Source organism: Nyctibius grandis, chromosome 11, assembly GCF_013368605.1.
Source record: "Nyctibius grandis isolate bNycGra1 chromosome 11, bNycGra1.pri, whole genome shotgun sequence".
NCBI classification, from domain to species: Eukaryota; Metazoa; Chordata; class Aves; order Nyctibiiformes; family Nyctibiidae; genus Nyctibius; species Nyctibius grandis.
In genome coordinates, this window is record NC_090668.1 from 15,595,654 (window position 1) to 15,615,290 (window position 19,637).

General features: G+C 38.7%; 1 protein-coding gene across 1 annotated transcript in view; it reads right to left on the reverse strand.

Annotated features, from left to right (window-relative positions):
* The window catches only part of FBN1 (fibrillin 1), a 155,834-nt gene that overhangs the window by 61,878 nt on the left and 74,319 nt on the right, over nucleotides 1-19,637 (reverse strand). The window contains exons 13-20 of the mRNA XM_068410939.1: nucleotides 16,965-17,090; nucleotides 14,716-14,838; nucleotides 9,714-9,836; nucleotides 8,263-8,415; nucleotides 5,971-6,024; nucleotides 4,965-5,090; nucleotides 1,608-1,733; nucleotides 830-949 (exon numbers count right to left, since the gene is read on the reverse strand). Of these exons, the coding sequence (XP_068267040.1) occupies nucleotides 830-949; nucleotides 1,608-1,733; nucleotides 4,965-5,090; nucleotides 5,971-6,024; nucleotides 8,263-8,415; nucleotides 9,714-9,836; nucleotides 14,716-14,838; nucleotides 16,965-17,090 (951 nt within the window). The remainder of the gene's footprint in view (nucleotides 1-829; nucleotides 950-1,607; nucleotides 1,734-4,964; nucleotides 5,091-5,970; nucleotides 6,025-8,262; nucleotides 8,416-9,713; nucleotides 9,837-14,715; nucleotides 14,839-16,964; nucleotides 17,091-19,637) is intronic.

Genomic DNA, 19,637 nt, shown 5'->3' on the forward strand with positions numbered 1-19,637 from the left:
AAGCTCTTAATTTATCCTTCTCTATGCTGGACTATAGCCTGAAATCATCCCAGCACAGAGCCCTTGCAAATCCTAGTTTATGCTTATTGACCTTAACAGGGAATATCTCAACACCATTCAAGATCTGAGTCATTGTATTTATTCTGACTCAGATCAGAGGCACATGCAGAAGAATGGGGTAGATATGAACCCTTTCTAGATCTTCCATTAATCTATTAGAACCTCCAGTGTAGATATCTGATCTTCCTATATAGGGAGCAGCAGAAGATAGCTAAAGATCAGAGCGAGCTATAGTTCTACGGTTTTCTTCACCGACTAGGCAACTGCTATAAAATACTGTCCAACCAGAACAGCTAAGGGAAGAAATTATGAGTCCACAGAGTATCTGAGTCACAGCATTGTCCATGGCTGATCTTGAGCTGGTCTAGACTATACAAAACTTACTCATGCTCCATCTCAAATAGAAAACTGGCCTTTCCAGAGAGCAGATCTTAACAAGAACATGTCCACTCCTCTTGCAGGAGGAATTAAGTGGGTGAGCATAGTCCTGAAGAAGTAGTTTTCGTATTTCTTTATTTGTGACAAAAAAATTTCATCCCTCTTTCAAATTTGACATGGAAGCACACCATGCTCCCAAGTGCTAGTCATGTTTTATGTACCCACAGTAATGGTGAAAACAAACTCTTTCTTAACATTGTTTCTGTAACGTTTTCCATTAAATATATCTACACAAGTTATTTTTTAATATTTTCTAAACTTGATGTACAATGTTTGTATGTTACTGGACATTTTCAACCAGCAAACATAAAATCTTCAGAAGAATAAATACCTATGCAGATGGTTTTGGTTGTATCCAACGTGCTTTCAGGAGAACATTCACAAACGAAAGAGCCTGGTGTGTTTTTGCATACCCCGTTAACGCAGGGGTTAGATTCACACTCATCAATATCTAGAAGAGAAACACACTGCCATTAGTGTCAGGAAGCGTTAACAAAAGTACACATGGCCTTTTTCAGCTTAGGGAAAAACAGAAGCAGCTTTCCTCATGACCAATTTTCCTGATATTCTGTTTTTCTATTATTAAACTCTTTACAATAGACTAATGATACATGTGTCCTAAAGGCACACTAGCATGTTAGAACATTAAAACATTGAACTTGGAAGCAGCATCTCATTTTTCAGTGATATACAGCTATTGCCCTGCTTTGTGATGACAGACTGTGTTGTTTAAATGATCTGGTACACATCCTGTCTGTGGCTCAAAAAGGGTTCAAACTAGGAGCCATGTGGCTCTGTCCTCCACACAAGATAACAGATTTGTAAAACTTGGTTCTCCTCAAGTTTTTCTCACCCTTGGCACGGTGTGGGCCCACTGGTAGCAGTAAGTAAAGTGTTAGTACAGACCTAATACAGGCTATTCCACAAGGTTATCTAATGCTTTCATTTTGGCCTTGTCTCTCCTAATTTGCCTACTTCCCCGCATAATTTCTTTCTTTTTTTTTCAGTTCTACACATTACATCCTCATCAAGGTTCAAAGTATTTCTGGCACAATCTGAGAACAATCCAAATGATTAAAACTAGGATGAAATGGAGTTTTACCAAGTACCTTCACATGTCTTTAGGTCAGGAGTGTATACAAATCCTTTTGGACAGGTGCAGGTGAAACTTCCAGGGGTATTTCTGCATTGCCCATTGTCACAAAGCAGCATGTTCAGTGCACATTCATCAATGTCTATAATGAAAATCAAGAACCTTTTAAGAAAGAAAACATTTCTGGAATAGAAGCCAGGACAGAATTTTCCTCCCAGCAGCCACATTTCATTAGATTTTGCGTATGTGGAGAGAAGAAGGAGACAAAGGGGGGACAAAGAGAGAATATTGACACACATGACTTGCACTGTTTTTCAAAGACACTAAAAAGATTTCTGGATTCTTTTAGTAGACAACAGGTTTGGAATTATTTCAAATGGAAATGACCATTCTAAATAAACTAACACTAAAGTTCCTGCTTACTGCACCTTTCTTCTTCATGAAAACTATCATTAAAATAACGGAAACAATAGTAGTTATATTAATTCAAACCACACAAATATCACCTGGAGAAAAATTAACATTTTGATTTTGTTTTTTAAATAGGGAAAAATAAAAAAAAAAACACAACACCTTCTCTGTATATTTTTGTTGACTTTTTTCCTGAGCTTTCTTCTTTAGCAGGCTGCTTTGCTTTTATAAGAGCTCATACTTCCTTCCTACATATATACATAACATGTGACAGCCACACCACGGTTCAAAATAAAGCTGGGAATCACATTTTCATCTTGCCTATATTGTGGAATAGGTCTATGCAGTCTCTGATACCCTGCACATCAGCTCCCACAGTCACGAAAAAAATGAGGAGAGGATTGGTTTGGAAAGGTTTGCTGGTCATCCTGGTCTTTAAATCATCATTTTTTCCAAGCTGGCTCTTAACTGTCTTAGATGTTATGGTTAACAAGGCCAATGTAAGTCTACACTTGCTTCAGAGGTGCTAGTGCTAAATTTCAAGAGCCCTTAGGAAATCTTTGGAAGAGCTGTGGTCATTAGAGAGAAGTTAAAAGAAGGTGGCAATGGGCCACGAATGGCAGGTGAAGACCAGGAGAAACCCTAAGAGCAGACAGGAACAATTGGCTAAGCCAGAGAAGCCTCAGAAAGTGTTGAGAGAAGTCAGGAAGACTCAGAGGGTCAGTGCAGCAGCTGGGAACAGCAAAAGTGTTAGGAAAAGCGGGGAGATTTGCAGAATAAAACAGACCATGTGGGAAGCTTCACAGAAGTTCAGAAAAATTGAGAGAGGGCCAGGTGGAACATTATGGAAGAATGGGAAACAGCTGTGATGGAGCATGGATGTGGGCTGCAACAGGGTGGGCTGGGGAGCAGCTGGAAAACTCACAGATGGATGGGGAGAAGAGAAGGGATACCATAAGCTACGGGCAGACACTGAAATGGGACATAGATAATTAAAGCCAAAGAAACAAATGGAAAAATGGGATGAATTACAGCATGACTTTTCTCAAAGATAGATCAACTCTTATTTATTTAAAAATAAGATAGTGGATAGTTTAGACTGGGATAACACAGATGACTTAAGCTATTTAGGTTTAAGTAGAGAATACAGAACCCAAATAAAATTATTACATAAGCTGGAGATAACAGGAAGGAATTTAAGAACTTTAAGGTGGTTCCAGAGCTGGCTGAAGGACAGATTACAGTAGGGTATATTAAAAAGGGGAGTAATCATGATGGAGAGAGGATATTGGCAATGTCTTTCGGGGATCAGTCTTGGGACTGCTCCTATAAAATATTCATTGCAATGAAGAAATAAAAAATGAATAGGATCAAAAACTGTGGACAATATTAAGCTGGAAGTTATTACCAATACAGAGAATCATGCAAGACTAAATTAATCTTGACAACGTGAATGAGAGAAATAAGGTGAAATATAATCACCAACATCAAAACCTTGCAATTAGGGACCAATAACAATAACATGCTATAAACCAGAACTCATCAGTTGAAGGCTATCAAGAAGAGAAAACTCTGGATGTAGCTCCTAATTAGAGGTTGACTTTGATCCCAAAGTATAACACGTATTTGAGAAAAGACTAATGCACTCTAGAATCAGTTTAGGCAGGATATTCCTAGAGGCAATGGAGAATTGCTGGCACCACTATACAAGGCAACTGGTCAGACCTCATCAGAACACTGTATACTGGTCAGATCAGTCATGTTCAACAGAAGGCTGCAGGCTCCGCTTTCATGAAAAGACTGAAAGTGTGGATTTGGATAGTTTAGCCAACAGAGTCTGAGAAAGGATATGATGATTCTTTATAAATACTTTGGGTATAAGTGCTGACATGCTGCTAAGTCAAAGGATGATATTAGTACAACATCAACTGGTAATAAAATGGTCACGAATAAATTTAACAGGAAATCAGAAGAAATTTCTAATCAATTGTGCAAAGGAGGTCTGGAACAACGCACCAATGCAGGAGTGGAAAAAAGGAATCTAGAAGGTTTTAAGTTATGGGCTTTTGAAGGGACCATGTAATGGAACAAGAGAACTGCCAGAACTAAAATTTGTAACAGGAGTCTGCAGGCATCTGATGGGTTTTTTTACATCTCAGATAGTGTGAGAACAGACTGGACTGCTACTTAATTGAATTCTTTCTATCCCATGCCACAGTGCTTCCACTAGTCACCTCTAAGGAGCAAGAACAACTTATTTCACCTTTTCTGTGATGAAAAATTTGGCTTTAGATTTGTTTCACTTGTACAGCACAAGAAATCAGCCCTAGCTACAGACACCATGCCATCAGATTCTGCTGGTGCTTCCAATGACAATAAATTTTCCTGTGTCTGGCCAGTACACTTAACACAGTTAAACCAATAGCCCTGTCTGAAAGTTGAAAGGGAATTTTCCCCAAAGTCAGAGTTGGGAGAAACCACGTAAGACTTCTATAGCATATGGGATGCTTATCTTCTTATGCTCATTTGGGAGTTTTACTTAAATCCCCTGGCTCTCGGAGGCACCTAGCACACCAATGATCCTAGATCCCTCTAGTCGTGCATTGTAATTGCAGGATCTGGCTTATTTTGATTTTGCAAAACATTGGTACTGCAGAGTGCATATTCAGTAGACTTAACTGAACTGGATGTTTATTGCCTGGTTGCCAGTGATTTGAGTCACTGATGGCAATGGTCCCTTACAGCCCCACAGTGGAGGATTTTATGAGCATCGCAAAGCACTGAAATTAAAACAAGAATTCAGCAGAAACATCCAGAAATATCAGAAAGGCAGCTAGTGGATCTGATGAAACACTGAAAAAAAAGGTGCAGGAGGATAAAAACAAGCATGGATGGATAAAAAACAAGCAGGACGATAAAAACAAGATAAAAACTTCAAAATGAAAAATGGGACATTTCATACCAATGCAGTTTTTCCCAGTTGAATCCACTTCATATCCAGGGTTACAAGTACATTTGTATGTTCCATGCAGATTCTCACACCTTCCATTTGGACAGAGATCGGTATCCAGTAAGCACTCGTTAATATCTACATGAAGGTAAAAAAAACAAAAACAAAAACCCAGTCAGTTGTTGAGGTGTTGTGGAGGTTAATTCTCCAAACTAGAAAAATATGTATTTTCAATATCACTAACAATGGCTGCTCCATATTTATAAACATGTAGTTCTGATTAGGGAATTCACACCTAAATATTCACACTCAAGAGGAAATAGCATCTCCTTCACACTGATTTAAAACCCAGGCATTTAAGAGACTTGCAACTGTAGATAAGAACTGGGATATTAAGCATTCAGAGAGGCATATGTGCTAATGCCTCCCTGTATCTCCTGATTCTTAGCATTTCCAGATGGCATCACTCTCCAAAGCATGAACATCCCTCCTTTCTGAATGCTTTTCCCAGCAAATCTACTAGTGGGCATTGGCTGACTTCGAGTTTGCAGTTTCACAGTTCTATGACTACAAAGATTTTATTGTAATCATTTGCTCCTTCTCTGTAATTAACCTAACTCTGTAAGCCTGGCCTTTTTGACAGCTGAAAACATGTGATGTTTCAATGTTCAACATCGTTTTATTCTTCAGGATTATTTCAGTTGAAATGTGCAAATATGACATATATATGATTTCTAAGTCATATAGGTAATCACACTTCTCACAAATTTGCCATTATTTCATAACAACACTCATATGCATTCCATGGCATAAAACAGAGAGGGTGCACTGGTGAAACAGCATGCTCCACTCATTTCATCCTAAATTATTCCAATATGTTGCTAACAGCCATTTGAATAAGCCTTCCTCCCATTCTTTCCTGCCATCATCCCCACCAGCATGTCTGTCAGATCAAGGACACCAAGGTAACACTTTTAGCCAGAACTGCTATAATTTGAATTAAATTAGGTGGTCTTACCATTTCCTCCTGCAGTCATGCCAGTTCCACTGCTGCACAGAGCCTGATATTCAGCTGGAAAAATATTAAAATATTTACTGAAACATTCTTTCTTAGCTCATGGCTTTCAGCATCACCATTTACGATATGTTAATTAATTATTCAAATGAAATAACAAGGCTTTCAATTATTCTAAAAATATTAATAGCCTCACAGTGTTCTGAACCTGTGAAACATTTTAGCAGATTCAGGGTCTGCATCTGCTCATGAATTTGGATGAGTAAAAAAAACTTCACAGGGTGAACTGAGGCATTTAGGAATAGACATAAACTTCATGCTGGCCCTTCTACGTGAACAAACCACAACATATTCACAGGAAGATTCTCCAGAACTTGTATGTCCAAGCCCTTGCTCAAGGTGCATATTCAAAGTGACCATGAAACAGAAGAAGTTTTCCTATAAATCTAGCCTATATTTAACTTCATTTAGCAGGAGTGTCTTCAGGAGTTCATAGCAGATCAAGGATCTCTTATCCTTAAAAAAAAAATAATTAAAATATGTATCAAGGTATCTCAAACACCTCAATTACCGCTGGGTTCAAGTTCTTCTTTTGAGTTCAGAACAATTAACAGAATAAACTGACAACTAGAGCAGCATTAATTTTTGCCATATAGGTCAGCATTTTCCAATATATTTGCACTTTAATAACAGCCCAAATAATTACACTGCTAAAATTAATAAATATTGAAAATATTTATGGAATTAGCTGTCTTCTCTTTAAGGAAAATCACATGCAGCACATCTCCCAATATTATCACAACAAGCAGATTAATATGTACCCCTGCTTGAATGAAATAATCCCTGCCACTGTATGTGAAAGCAGACCTGCTCTGGACATGCATCAGCAAAACTTTTAGTCTAGAATGGCAGGAACTTCTGCAAAGAGCTTCTGAGGAGCACAGAGAGACAAATGTCTTCCTTCCAGGAATTTTTTTCAGTCTCTCTGATACAATGCTCCTCTCTAAGAAATCTTCTCCTTCCCTCCCCGACTCAAAGCCCAAAGAAATGCTACGCTTCACCCTCCATGAGATCACATTTTTTTTAACAATTGAAGAGGTGGGCAAAATAACACAGGAAAAATAGCTTCCACTATGTACATGTTCTGCTAAAGTAATTCAAATATAAAACAGAAGTCAATGACAGAGTCTCCAACATTTACAAAAGATTTCCACTCTACTGTACAATAAGAAGAGCTCACTGATATCAGCAGAGGCATCTGGAAAGGCTCCTTCCTATTCTGGTAACATTTCCTTGGTGTTTGGCTATTCTAAACAACATAGTGTGTTATAAAATGGTGGTCAGCATGTTCCTGCTGAAGAGCTCACATCAGCTCAACCAGCCTAATTTGTTCCAACTGGTTTTGTCTCCCTACTGCTTTTCATAAAGCTATCAGTTAAAACAAGTTTAAAATATAAATCTAAAACTATGTTTACCTACAAAGCAGATACCAGTTAGTATGAAATGTTTTTGAACTACATATTGAATGGCGTATTGTGTTTATACGCAACAACAAATTCGCTGAGTGAAAAGAATCACTCAAAAAAGTTGGGCTTCAAACTAGCTTCCTGCAGTCAGTCACCTCCATGAAACCATGGTCTCTTATTTACTGGCTTCACGGCAAGGACTGTGTTGGCACAGTCTTCTTGGAAGAGTTGCTTTTCTAAAAGCAGATTCTGCCCATGAGAATGATTAGGATTGCTTTCTTGCCAGAGAGAAGTTACGCTCCAGACAACTTCGCTTGGTGGGGATTTTGGTGAGAGACTCAAATATTCTCAACCGATTTAAATGGACGTTTGTTTATGCATTGACTATCCAAAGGCTACTTACTGTATAATGAATTTCAGATCACTTGAAGGATATAGAATTCAGGCAGCAGACATCTGACTGACAGGTGTACATAAGGACTGGAATATATGAATTACTCAAGATGTTTCCATGAATAACTTGAGGTGAAAATTATAGTTTTTGTTATCCACATCATCAAAATACAGTTTGTCGTCTGAAAATCTGTTTTAATGCATGTAACAACCCTGGGCCCAGATACTGGCATTTACTGTTGCCTCAAAATATTCTCTCCTGTACTCTTCCAACACACAAAATAGCAGATTGCTCAAAATATATAACATGTTATACGACAATTTAACCCTCCTGATTTAGGGTGCAATGTTAATACAAAACTGTATTTTACCTTTCTAAAAATAGTTTATCAACATAAAGCTTAGATTAGAATATGTACCGGTAAATATGCTGTACCTGAATTTTGCGCTGGGCAGGGCTGACATGGCTCCCCAAAGGCGTAGTCAGTGCTGGCACAACAGCACTCTGATTTTGTAACTGCACCGGTTAATGGTCTCACACATTGTCCTCTCTTGTAGCCACCATAGCATGTGCTTCGCATATGTGTATCTGAGGAAAAAAAATCTCTCTTAATCCTGCCATAGCCAACTATACTGCCATAAATTACAACAAGCATTAAATCTAGCTCGGGTGTCATAAACACTGTAAAATAGCTGTCAAAACAAAACATCTTTCACCATTTCCCTATGCTTTTCACCCACCTATACCCTCACGCTACTCGGGACAGGAAATTCTTCTTCCTTATGCTCCTAAGAGTTCAGACATACAAACTAGTTACTGCACTTAATGACTTCACATGCATTAGTGAACTACCAGGGGGACAACCAATACTTAACCTTGAACTAGCAAGAAGCCATGGGGAAAAGGGACAAAGTCTCTGCCATGTGACAGGGACATTACTCACTTGTAACTTGACAAGCCCAGCAGCAGGATCTCGGAGATAGAACCAAGTATATCTCAAAACTTCAGAAAAAACCTGAGTATTGTTTACTTTATTCTCAGAGTTAGAGGACTGATTTGATTTCAACAAGCAGCATTTTCTCTCCCCCTCCCAACCCTGTTAGTTGTCTCTGATTCATCAAGGCTAAAATCACCACTGGTAAAACACCCTGGAATAAGCCCACTAAGGCCACACTAAAGCTTTCGTTTTCATTTTATACCTCAAAAAAGGCAGAATGAGGGAAAAAGAAAAACTTGCATAAGGAAAAGATCACAAAATATGCTGCTGTTAAAAAAAAAAAAAGAAATCTTTCTTTGCTTGTGAAAAACAAAGAAAAAGTCAGTAATGGTATTCCAGTGGATAAGATTTAAAATGTTTATCTTCTCAGGTCCAGGGGTGACATTTCTCACTTTTTAAAAACTGGCCCATAATGGCTGTCAGACACATTAGAATTTTAAAATCAAACACCTCTAACATCTTTTACTTGCAGAGAAACAGGCAGAAGTGGAAAAACTGATATGTCCCTCTTCAAAAAGAGGTGGAAGAGTAATTAAACCTTTAAGCTTAGTGACGAATAATTTTATATTGACAGAAACGGGGCAAATTCTCACCTAGTCGAAACTGATACAGCACTACTCACCTCCAACAACACTATACTGGACAGTCTACCTGACCTTATGATTAGGCCCACACGTTTTTTCTCTTTAAATGCAAAGGAAAAGAAAAAAAGAGCAAAATGGGCTATTACAGTAAATATCCCAGAGTTATTAGTATCCACTATAACTACCATCCACCAATCCATGAAAAACTGGTAAATTCTACATTCAAACTTGATCTGTCCATCAGTCTACCATTAATGCCTTAACATTGGTTAATTACGACCTGCCACACATTATACTTGTCTTACCAACACACACGCGTCCATCCAGTCCTACTGCAAGGCCAGGGAAGCATTCACATCTGAAAGAGCCATCAGTGTTCACACAGCGCCCGTTCATGCATATTCCAGCTGTCTCACACTCATCAATGTCTGTTGGAGAACAGAATGAGCTTTATTAGAAATTAAATTACATGGTGTTCAATGCCTGGCTGAAACTTGCATTTGCGCAGCTTACTTTCAATGTATCCTATAGAAAAACATCAAGTGTACATGGAAACTAGTTGAAGTAAAGTTTTTATTATGAATAATGATAAATTCATTCAGTGAAAAGGAAGAAGAAAATGCAAAATTCAGGGGAAATAAAAAGAATAAAACAATTTCGCTCTCGTTGGAGAGCAAAAAGGGACTACGTTTTCCTAACTTGTTCCCAAGAGGTACGTATTCCGATTTAAGGGTCATTCAGGCAAAAACAATCAGAGGAAGGAGGAAACTGTGACTGCTAAGACAAAGGATTTCTGTAATGCGTAACAGGGCATTCTCTCTCTGTGTAACAGTTAGTTCATGCTGTAAGAAACCAGTCCAAATAGCAAAATGAATCTTTCACCCCTCCTATGAAGTGCCTTCACAGGGCCACCAAAGAATTCCCCTTCCTCCTGCTGCAGGTTCAGTTTTTGGAAGCATGTCTGAATGTCCACAGTCAGACCCTGCCTGCACATAGTGTCTCTCTGGTGACCTGCAAGACAACTGGGATTTCCTATCAGATGCTCATTACAGCCCATTTTATAAACTTCCAATGGACAGACTGCACTCCAGTCTTGAAAGGAATTTGTTAATGATTTGAGCCCTGAGCAATTGCCAAGCACAAGCTACCATCTTTGCCCAACAATAGTACATTGAACAACAAGGCCCTTAGCAATAAAATACAAGAATGAAGCCTTACAACATTAAACTATCACAAAGGGATGTCAAATTAGTAAAAAAATTATATAGCCTACATATCCTGTTAATAGTAAGATCATTCTCTAGACACAGAGAGCATGCCATTATTTTATAAGTGATTAAGAAAAGGAGTGTTTAAAATATTGTTTGGAAGTATGTATAACCTTTATAAAATAATCACTTCATAACAACCCTCCATAATATATACAAGAGACAGCATGTGTGACAATTTCCTTTTTTCTGACCTTAAAAGGGCAAATTGAGAGTGAAACACCTCTGTGTTTTACTTAGTTTGTGTTGTTTGGCATAAAACATGGCTTGTATGATCCAAGATTCCCTTTTCAAACTGCATTTTAAAATAGAAGTTATATTTAAGTACATGGGCTCAATTCATTTCTACTTAATCCTGCAATCTTTTGTTCTGTTTCAGACAAATCTTAAATGCTTTTCCCACTTTAAAGTTAGTCCTTACTCATTGTAAGCAAAAACAGAGTTGGGACTTCAAAATGTACCCATACTACTTAACAGTGTAGACAGTTATTTTGTTAGACAATAATGAACTCCTTTGACAGATATGAGTTCTCCTAAAAAAAAAAAAATTTAAAAAAGTAACTTTCCTTTTTTAAGGTTACTTATAGAAACAGAAAGGCGAGGTTACTTTTTTCCTTTTCTTGTATTTCATTTTTAAAAAAGATTTTGTAAGCTAATAAAGGGTGAAATGTACAGTCCATTTTCTTTTGCATCGATTTACAAATGTGTTGAACACAAATGTGTTGAAATGTTACTGTTATAGATATTTTACAGAAAGGTAATGTGGGTCGCTTAGAATTGTGCAGATCAGCTTTAAACCTGGCTCCATTGAAGATGGGGTAAAAAGCCTCTGCTTTTACCAGGGCTGAGATTCCACCTGTGTAAAACAACCGCACATGCAGGCATAAAGTCCAAATTTCTAACGCTGACATGGCTCCGCTGTCTTCTGCGGTAAAACTCACCATTTGGACAAATTCAAAAATACTCATTTTTCCGACTTTTGCCAGAATACCTCAACCTGGTTCTGGAAAACCAACTAATGGACTCATTCTCCATGTCCAATGAGTTTTTGCCTTTTCTGCTTAGCTTGCTCAGTAGTGCCAGCTGGGTACACTAAGTCCTCTAATTCTAACCAGGAAAAATTTACTCAGACTACTAAACTGCCACTTTCAGTTGCCTTGCAATAGCTTTCAATTTGGGGAATTCCTGTTTGGTCTAAAGACATAACAATATATGGAACAGAAATAATGCCTTAAACCTCTGTCTGCCTGATGTAAGTATTTCTGAAAAATCATCAGCAAATCATCAGCAAAAGAAGCTAATGGTGAATAAGTTTAGTATGTCTTGTATTACAGGGAATACACAAGACTACGGTGTAACATTCTTTTTTGGCATGTTACTTCATAAAGCCTAAGTGGAATTTTTTACCAGACAGCCAAGCATAAGCCCTGTACTTATACTTAAATTCCAGTTTTATGGAACTAAGTGTCAATTACAATATCCCCAACTTCGGGTTAGAAATTCTTCTTAATAGTTCAAGATTCAGCTTACACTGCATCAAATAAGAAGTTTATAGGAGCAATGTGTTGCACACTGCAATTCTTACATTGCTTTGTTGATCCCCTAAAGAGTTTGGCAAAAATACATGTTCAATTCTGTATCAAAATTGCTCAGGCAGGTAGCCAATTTGCTGCAGAAATGTCAGTTTGTGCATACACACATTCCCGATATGCATGAGCACTAATCGTGTGTGCAAGCATGAGCTTAGAGTTTAAGCTTGTGTAAGATCTTAATGCATTCAATTCACAAACAAATTCAGGATATGCAGTGTGAACAACGAGTGTTTCAAAGGCTAACCGTTCTGCAGGACAGAAGTTACTTACTCTGTACATGTGGTGTGTACAGAAAGGACTCAATAAGGACAAACATTTAAATGTACAGGAAAAGACATTACGTTTAAAATTTTACTAACATGACTGGAGACATTTACCAGACAGTTGTGCTCTCTCTAGCCACTACATTCCTGGGAATTATTTCATGATACTTTGGGCAAGTGGAAGAAAGGAGACAAATACAAAGTTGGGAAAAAGTGTAATTGGGGTGTCAAGGTCTCAAAGACTGGTTTTGTTTTGACCCAATAGCAATTTTAACACGTAATGAACGTTCCCATGTTCATCCATAGAGAATGAGGCTTACTGTAAGTGTTGAAAAGCAGTGGGAGAAATCCTTCATTTTACTATAAGTTCTGTTCCAACTTTCAGTAGGAATCAGTTGAGTTGCCTGCAATTTTGGATAATTTTCAAATATTCTCCCTTTGATGCACAGAAGTAACATTTCTCTGGGGCCAGAAACCCCTTTTTGGCTGTATGCATACTCCTGTTTAGCCAGAAGGCATGTAACAGAGGCTGTGAAGTTGAGTATCATTGGTTTTTAAGTAGTCTGAAGCAATTTACATACCATTTCCCTGGATGGCATTTCAGTGCACAGACTGATGCAAAAAAAAAAGAAAGAAAAAGAAAAAATACCAAAAGATGCTCAAGGCAAAAATCAAGACAAGCATTTGGGCTGAGCTTGCATCAGTGAGTCACATCCCTTCTAACGACACAGAGAGCAGCCAGTGGTCTTTGGGAACAAGACTGGCTGATCTGCCAAGGCCTGATGGGCATCGAGTTCTTCCCTGCCAAGTCTGAGACCAAGTCTCGCTGCCATCCCCCACATAGACAAGCTGGAAAATAAGCTTTCGCAAAGCACAGACATACACCTACCACTTGGAAAACAGGTAAGAACAGCAATAAAGCTGACAGCTCTAAGAGTGTGAAGGCTGCCGCCAACACAGCCAGCAGCTGTTAAGCTAAGGGAGACACTTGTATGGACCTGCACATTTGTTCATTTGAGAAACTAAAGAACAATTCATTCTCCCAATCAAAATAACCCTATTACAAAGCAAGAATGGGGTCATCTCTCATTAGAAATGATTCCCCCACCTGAAGGCTGGAGTAGCACTGTCCTGCATGCCTAGTGCAAAAGTTGTCAAATACAGGAGAAGTTCCAGACTTTTTACTGGATTTATTGGCCTGGTTTGGATCTAAAGTCTAAGTCTAGACACCATGCAGTTCAGATCTAAGACTGGGACAGTGTTCAAGAAGCAACAAGATCCAAATTAATTCACCTTTCATGTCAGTAACTCAAAACCAAATTATTTATTCAAACATTTACTTTTGTTATTGGTCGACAACAAGGTGCTGCTGTGTAATCCAGTGTGACATTTTTTAAAAATTTGCCAAAGCATAGGCAAGCACTTTTTCTGCCTTGATTCCAAGAGTTAAAAGATTTTCAATTTTTCAAAAGAAAAACCGTAAGTAACTTGGCCCAGCACTTGTTTATTCCTTATTTCGACTTCTGCTTCGTGCCTATAAAACTTGTTGAAACGTGAAGATTTATACACACAAAACTTCCAGTTCCTGACAGGACTGAATGGAAACTCTGATGACATAACTAGCAACCAGAACGCTGCAGTGTCTCCCACAGGGGGTATTGCTGAGCCAGTGCAGCAAATGGAAAAGACAATCTTGCTGTGGTGCTCTTGTCTGAATCTCAGTCGCACAGGGTGCTGGGCACTCCTTGGAGATGCTGTACTGACTAGGAACACCCAGGCAGGAATGGGAGAAAAACCCAAAGACAATGAGCCAGGACGTTTGGGTGGCCAAAGGCAGAAAACTTTAAAAGGCCAAATGCAAAAAGTGAAATATACTGAAGCCAAACTGCAGAAGACCTCGTAGGCAAAAAAATCTGGAGTTTAACTAGGTCAGATCACACAGTCCTTGATCAAAGAATATTTCCCACTGGCTGGTTAGGGCAGTTGCTCAACGCTGTGGAGAAAACCAAGTACCGTCTTGCACAATGACAAATCATTCTAGCTGATTAAAAAAGCATATCTGAGGAGAACTCTGACCAGTATTTCTTATCCCCAAGGATCTCGGTAAGGAAATAAGGTGATTCTTGAAGTTACCAGAGGGATATGACTCACAAGCTTTGGGAACCTGTAATTTATTGTACTCACCTCTGCAATAGCGTCCATCAGATGCTAACTGGAATCCTGGTTTACAAATGCATTTAAAACTGCCATCTTCATTGATGCACATCCCATTAAGGCACATGTTCCTTATGCTGCATTCATCCATATCTGAAAATGTACACAACAGACATAATGCTCATAATGCTTAAGTAAAAGAACTCTTACTAGTTATATCCAAAAGACAAACCTTAATTTCTTTATTAGTTGTCAGAGGTACACGATAATCAGAAACATACGATGGGACATACTGCACTGTCCTAGAGAGTGTCAAAGCAATGACTCAATTTTTTCATAATGAACCATTAACATATAAAGGTATGCATCCAAAAAGAGCAAGGAGAATGAAAAATAGATGAAAAACTGGACAGCTTAAAAACTGCAAGTTGGTAAAAACCCTAAAAAAGGGAGAAAGGTGGGTAAAAGAAAAGGTGGTTTGCAGTCTTGATGTAAACAGAAGCTAGGTTAGAAGCAGCCTCTCGTTTGGAATGGTAAAGACGTTTTTGTATTACTAAGAACACCTGAAAGGAGAGGAGTGGGTATTTGTGTTTGGAGTGAAAACACAATGGAGTGTAACTTCCACTGGATGAGTCTAAGATTTATGATGCAGGAGACTTCCCAGCACTGTGCTCAAGCATGTATTCTGTGGGCACTTTCCTCATCAAATTCCATCTAAAATAAAACCTACGCCTTCCCTGGATTCAGCATGACAGGTCACATAGGAGGGTACTTACTGATCATAGCTTCACACTAGCATTATTCACCCTCTGACTGAACGGCACAGCATGAAGGATTCAAATAGGAAAAGGTGGAGGTCCCAGACACTGCTATTCTGAACCCTGCACAGTTACACCAAAAAAGCAGCAAGAACAGAGAATTCTGTGCTTGATTTGAGTAAGCTTTTATATCCTCTTAGTCTTTATTTCGTCCTGGTGAAAATGAAATCATTTTTGTATGCCACATCCAAAAAAACCCACCACTATTTACTAATTTCATCTAACTATACACAGTTACATTAAGGTATGGCACAATGCCATGGTCTTTACTGATTAGTGTGTGTGCACATGTATTCCTAAGAACAAAACGCAATGCATTACAATGCCAGATACGAAACTGTTTCATAAGTAGATGCAACAGACATTCTGGCAACATACGCAATGGAATTAAAAATGTTTTACCAGACTGCTGATGTCCTGGTTCTTATTACTATTAGCACATGGTATTTGGTGGGAAAGGAAGAAATCAGAATCAATTTTTTTCCAAAATACTTTCATTTCCAAATATATTTAGTCAATACAGTTCCATAATAAGATATTTAAAAAGCAGCTTATAGTCCTAAACTGTATCTAAAAAAGAGTCAGGAAAAACAGAGTCTTAAAATGTCTGTCTCTACCAAGGATTAACAGAATCACTACTAGCACATAAAATCACTGGATCATAATGACATTACAATATATTCGGAATCGTGCTATTTTCCTTAATATTGCAGCTGTCTTGGACAGAAATTACACTTCTAGACATGGTGTGTTTTCTTTTTACTTACAGGCTAAGTCAGACAAAAATAATTTACGATTTAAAAAAAAAAATCGTGTATCTATCCCAACCAGGAATTTTGGCATTAAGTCTTTGAGCTGAATCACTGAGATAATATTCTGCCAAAAATGTTTCTAAGAACAGTGCTTGAAATTCCTTTAACATATGAATAGATCATTGGGAACCCTCCCAAGGACCTTGGGAAGCATGATAAAGAACATTCTTCTTTTTCCCCCATTTACTAAAGGTCTGGGAGGTAGGAACACATCAATTATGTTTACAAATTTTTTTTAAAACAGTTTTTATGGGTCAGACCAGACTGCATCTACATAAAACACATTGCTCGTCACCCAGTAAGATCCCATGAAGCATGCTGTTAAACACACAGTAACATCAGGCAGCATGTGACTTGTGCTCCGTTTTAAAATGCACCATTCCCATCAAAGAAACTGCATTTTGCGATAGTGGTATGTGCTATTTCTCCTGCTGGACAGACATCCCGTTGAGGATTGCCAAGCCAAGGCTCCAGAACTGGCTGCAAAAGACAGTTTACTTGCCCTCACAGATACAGCAAAAGGTATTTAGGAATTTGATTCCTTGTTACTTCCCTTCCCCCCCACCAGAGGTCCTTTTCTTTTTCATTGATGTGAATAACCTCTTGCAACTGTAATTACTGATACAGAGTAGCTTCAGAAAAGCCTTACCTTCACAGTTTTTCCCATCAGCTGCCACCTGAAAGCCAGCATTACACACACAGTGAAAACTGCCATCTGTATTTATGCATCGTCCATTATTACAGATACGACCATTCTGTAAACATTCGTCAATGTCTGAAAGCCAACCGAAAAGAAAAATAACATTTGGAGGTTTTTTCTTTTTTATACTTAAGAGGAATTTTTCCCATTTCCCCTTCCCCTAGGTTTTTAACACTACAAGTAAAATATATTCCCCTGAAAAATGATTTATGTTGATTTCCATAACTGAACATTATGAGTGGAAAATGTTCATCAGCTTGAAATTTCAAGTTGCTGTGAAAGAATTTCAGTGAACACTACCCTGCAGCTTGCTCAAACAAGAATCAGACCCTTTCAATTGTTTTTTTGCATTTTTGTTCATCATGAAAATATTTTTACTGAAGTTTAACTTAACAATAGCTAACGACTGAAGGAAAGATGGGGGAAGCTTGTATTTTGCTGCTGCTTTGTAAGATAACAGGAAAGTTCAAGACTTTCCCACCTCAGAAGATATTTCTCCTACTTATTTTATATTTGAAACATCAGAACCTTATTTCCCTCTCTCTGCAGGAGGTGCTTGGCAAGTGCTCTGCAGGACCTGAATAGTGATATCATACGAGGCTGGCAGCTCTCCTTCTCCTCCAAATGAGAGGAGAGGAGATGCTGAGACAGACTGTCTAGACATTTTTCAGATTGCTCAGTGTTCTCCATCAAGGCCTGGACCATCTCCCAGAGATTCCTGCACACAGGGGACTCCACTCACAGCGATCTCAACCAGCCCATGCTGACCCATCTATCATGCAACCACACTGTCTTTCCAAATACCCTGGGAGTGCCCTTCCCCAGGATCTCTGCGCAGAGCACAGGGCATCCTCCCAAATGCCCCTGCTCTTTAGACACCTATCTGAGGGGGAACTGATGCCTCTCGAAATCATGAGCATATATTTGCCTTGTTAGCAGCGTGGTAGTTCTGGGAAGCTGCTAAGAAATCCCTGAAAATAACTGTTTTGCAAGCAAGCAACCAGGCCAGCAGAGGCAAGAGCCGCTCAAGTGACAGGTCACTGCAGTGGCAGCTCGCAGCCCTCCTGACTTCCAGCAAAAGCATACAAGCTTGATAAAGCTCCCCTCATTTGATAAACAAGCATCATCAATCAGCAATGCATAAAAGTGAGTTTTCTCTCTCCTCAGTCCCTTCCCTGCCACTTTTTGTGGTACTCAGTTGAACCCGAGTCTGGCTTCAGCTACTCCACTAGCTTTCTTCCTGAGGACAGGCAGAAATGCTACAGTATCTCAAGATCTTCCTGGCCTTTTAGTTTTTAGAGTTCATTAGGATTTGTACTTTTATGCATTTGATGTAATCTAAATCACGATGCAGAAAATTAACACAGAATCTTGTTGTTCTTTACGTACACACAGCTGACCAGAGACCCACCACTAGTTTCTGTTACATTTCTAATTTTCAAACTATGCAATAACATTGTGGATCTTTTCCCCTCCTCAGAGAAGCCTGCAAAAATCATAGCTTCCCTCTCACTGACATGTCCGTAATTGCTGCCATCTCCATGTAAAGTCTGACCTCCTCCTCTCAGAAATATCGGGTAGATTATAGTAAGCACTTAGCTATTAAAACTTTGACTCCCATACTTTCATAGCTAATCATCATAAACTTTCACTTTTTTTGACGTCTATTTTACATCCCCTCTTCTGCAATTGAAAAGCATTTTTTTGCTTTGATCAGTAATCATAATGTGACAACCTTATTCATCTATGTCTCCAATTAACATATTCATTCAGTCAAACTCCTACTAGAATTATAAGTGCTCCTAATAATAGTAGCTTGCAATACAGACTGCAATGTTTAATCAGTCACCTATCAGACTCATCATGCAGAAAAAAAAACTCTCCCCTGGAACCTCAGAGCAAGGAATAGATAAACATCTGGTCATTATGGAGACTTCATTTTTCAAGAATGGGACGTACGGAATACATTTGCAAAAGCGTATCAGCACATACGCATCTGTGTATGCAAAAAATAAAACCTCAACATACAAAGTAGTCATGCGAAGTAATTTTACAGCAAATGCCGATTTTGGCAGGCACCAGTGCTACAGGCATATTTTGCCAAATACATCCCACTAGCCTTTTTCTTTTCCCTAAACTGGTCCGAAAAATTCCTTCAGAAAACAAAGATTCTGCACAACGTAGCATTTTCTGAACTGCCTGTCAAGCAAGCACAGTTCCCATAGACTGCAAAGGAACTGCTAAGTGACCACACTTTAATGCCATTAAGCTACTGGGCTTCTGACAACCATGTGTTTGTGTAATGAATCAGTCAAATTAAAAGCGTGTGACAAAAATGACTCATGAGTAAATTCAACACTGCTGAGATTCCACTTCAGCACTCCTTCACCACTAGTCAGCTGAACTATGAAGATGCTTCCACAACATGGCTGTTTGGCAGCAATTAGGTCAAATACTCCTAGCAACATGCAGCAGTGGTGCTGGCTCTGCACGTCCTCCTGGATTGAAGTAAGCTTCTGTAGCACAAATACCTTTCTGATTCACAAAGGGAAGGAAAAAAAAAAAAATCACACGCTAATACAGATAGCTTTCTTCTGACTTTTTAGAAACTCTCTACTTCAG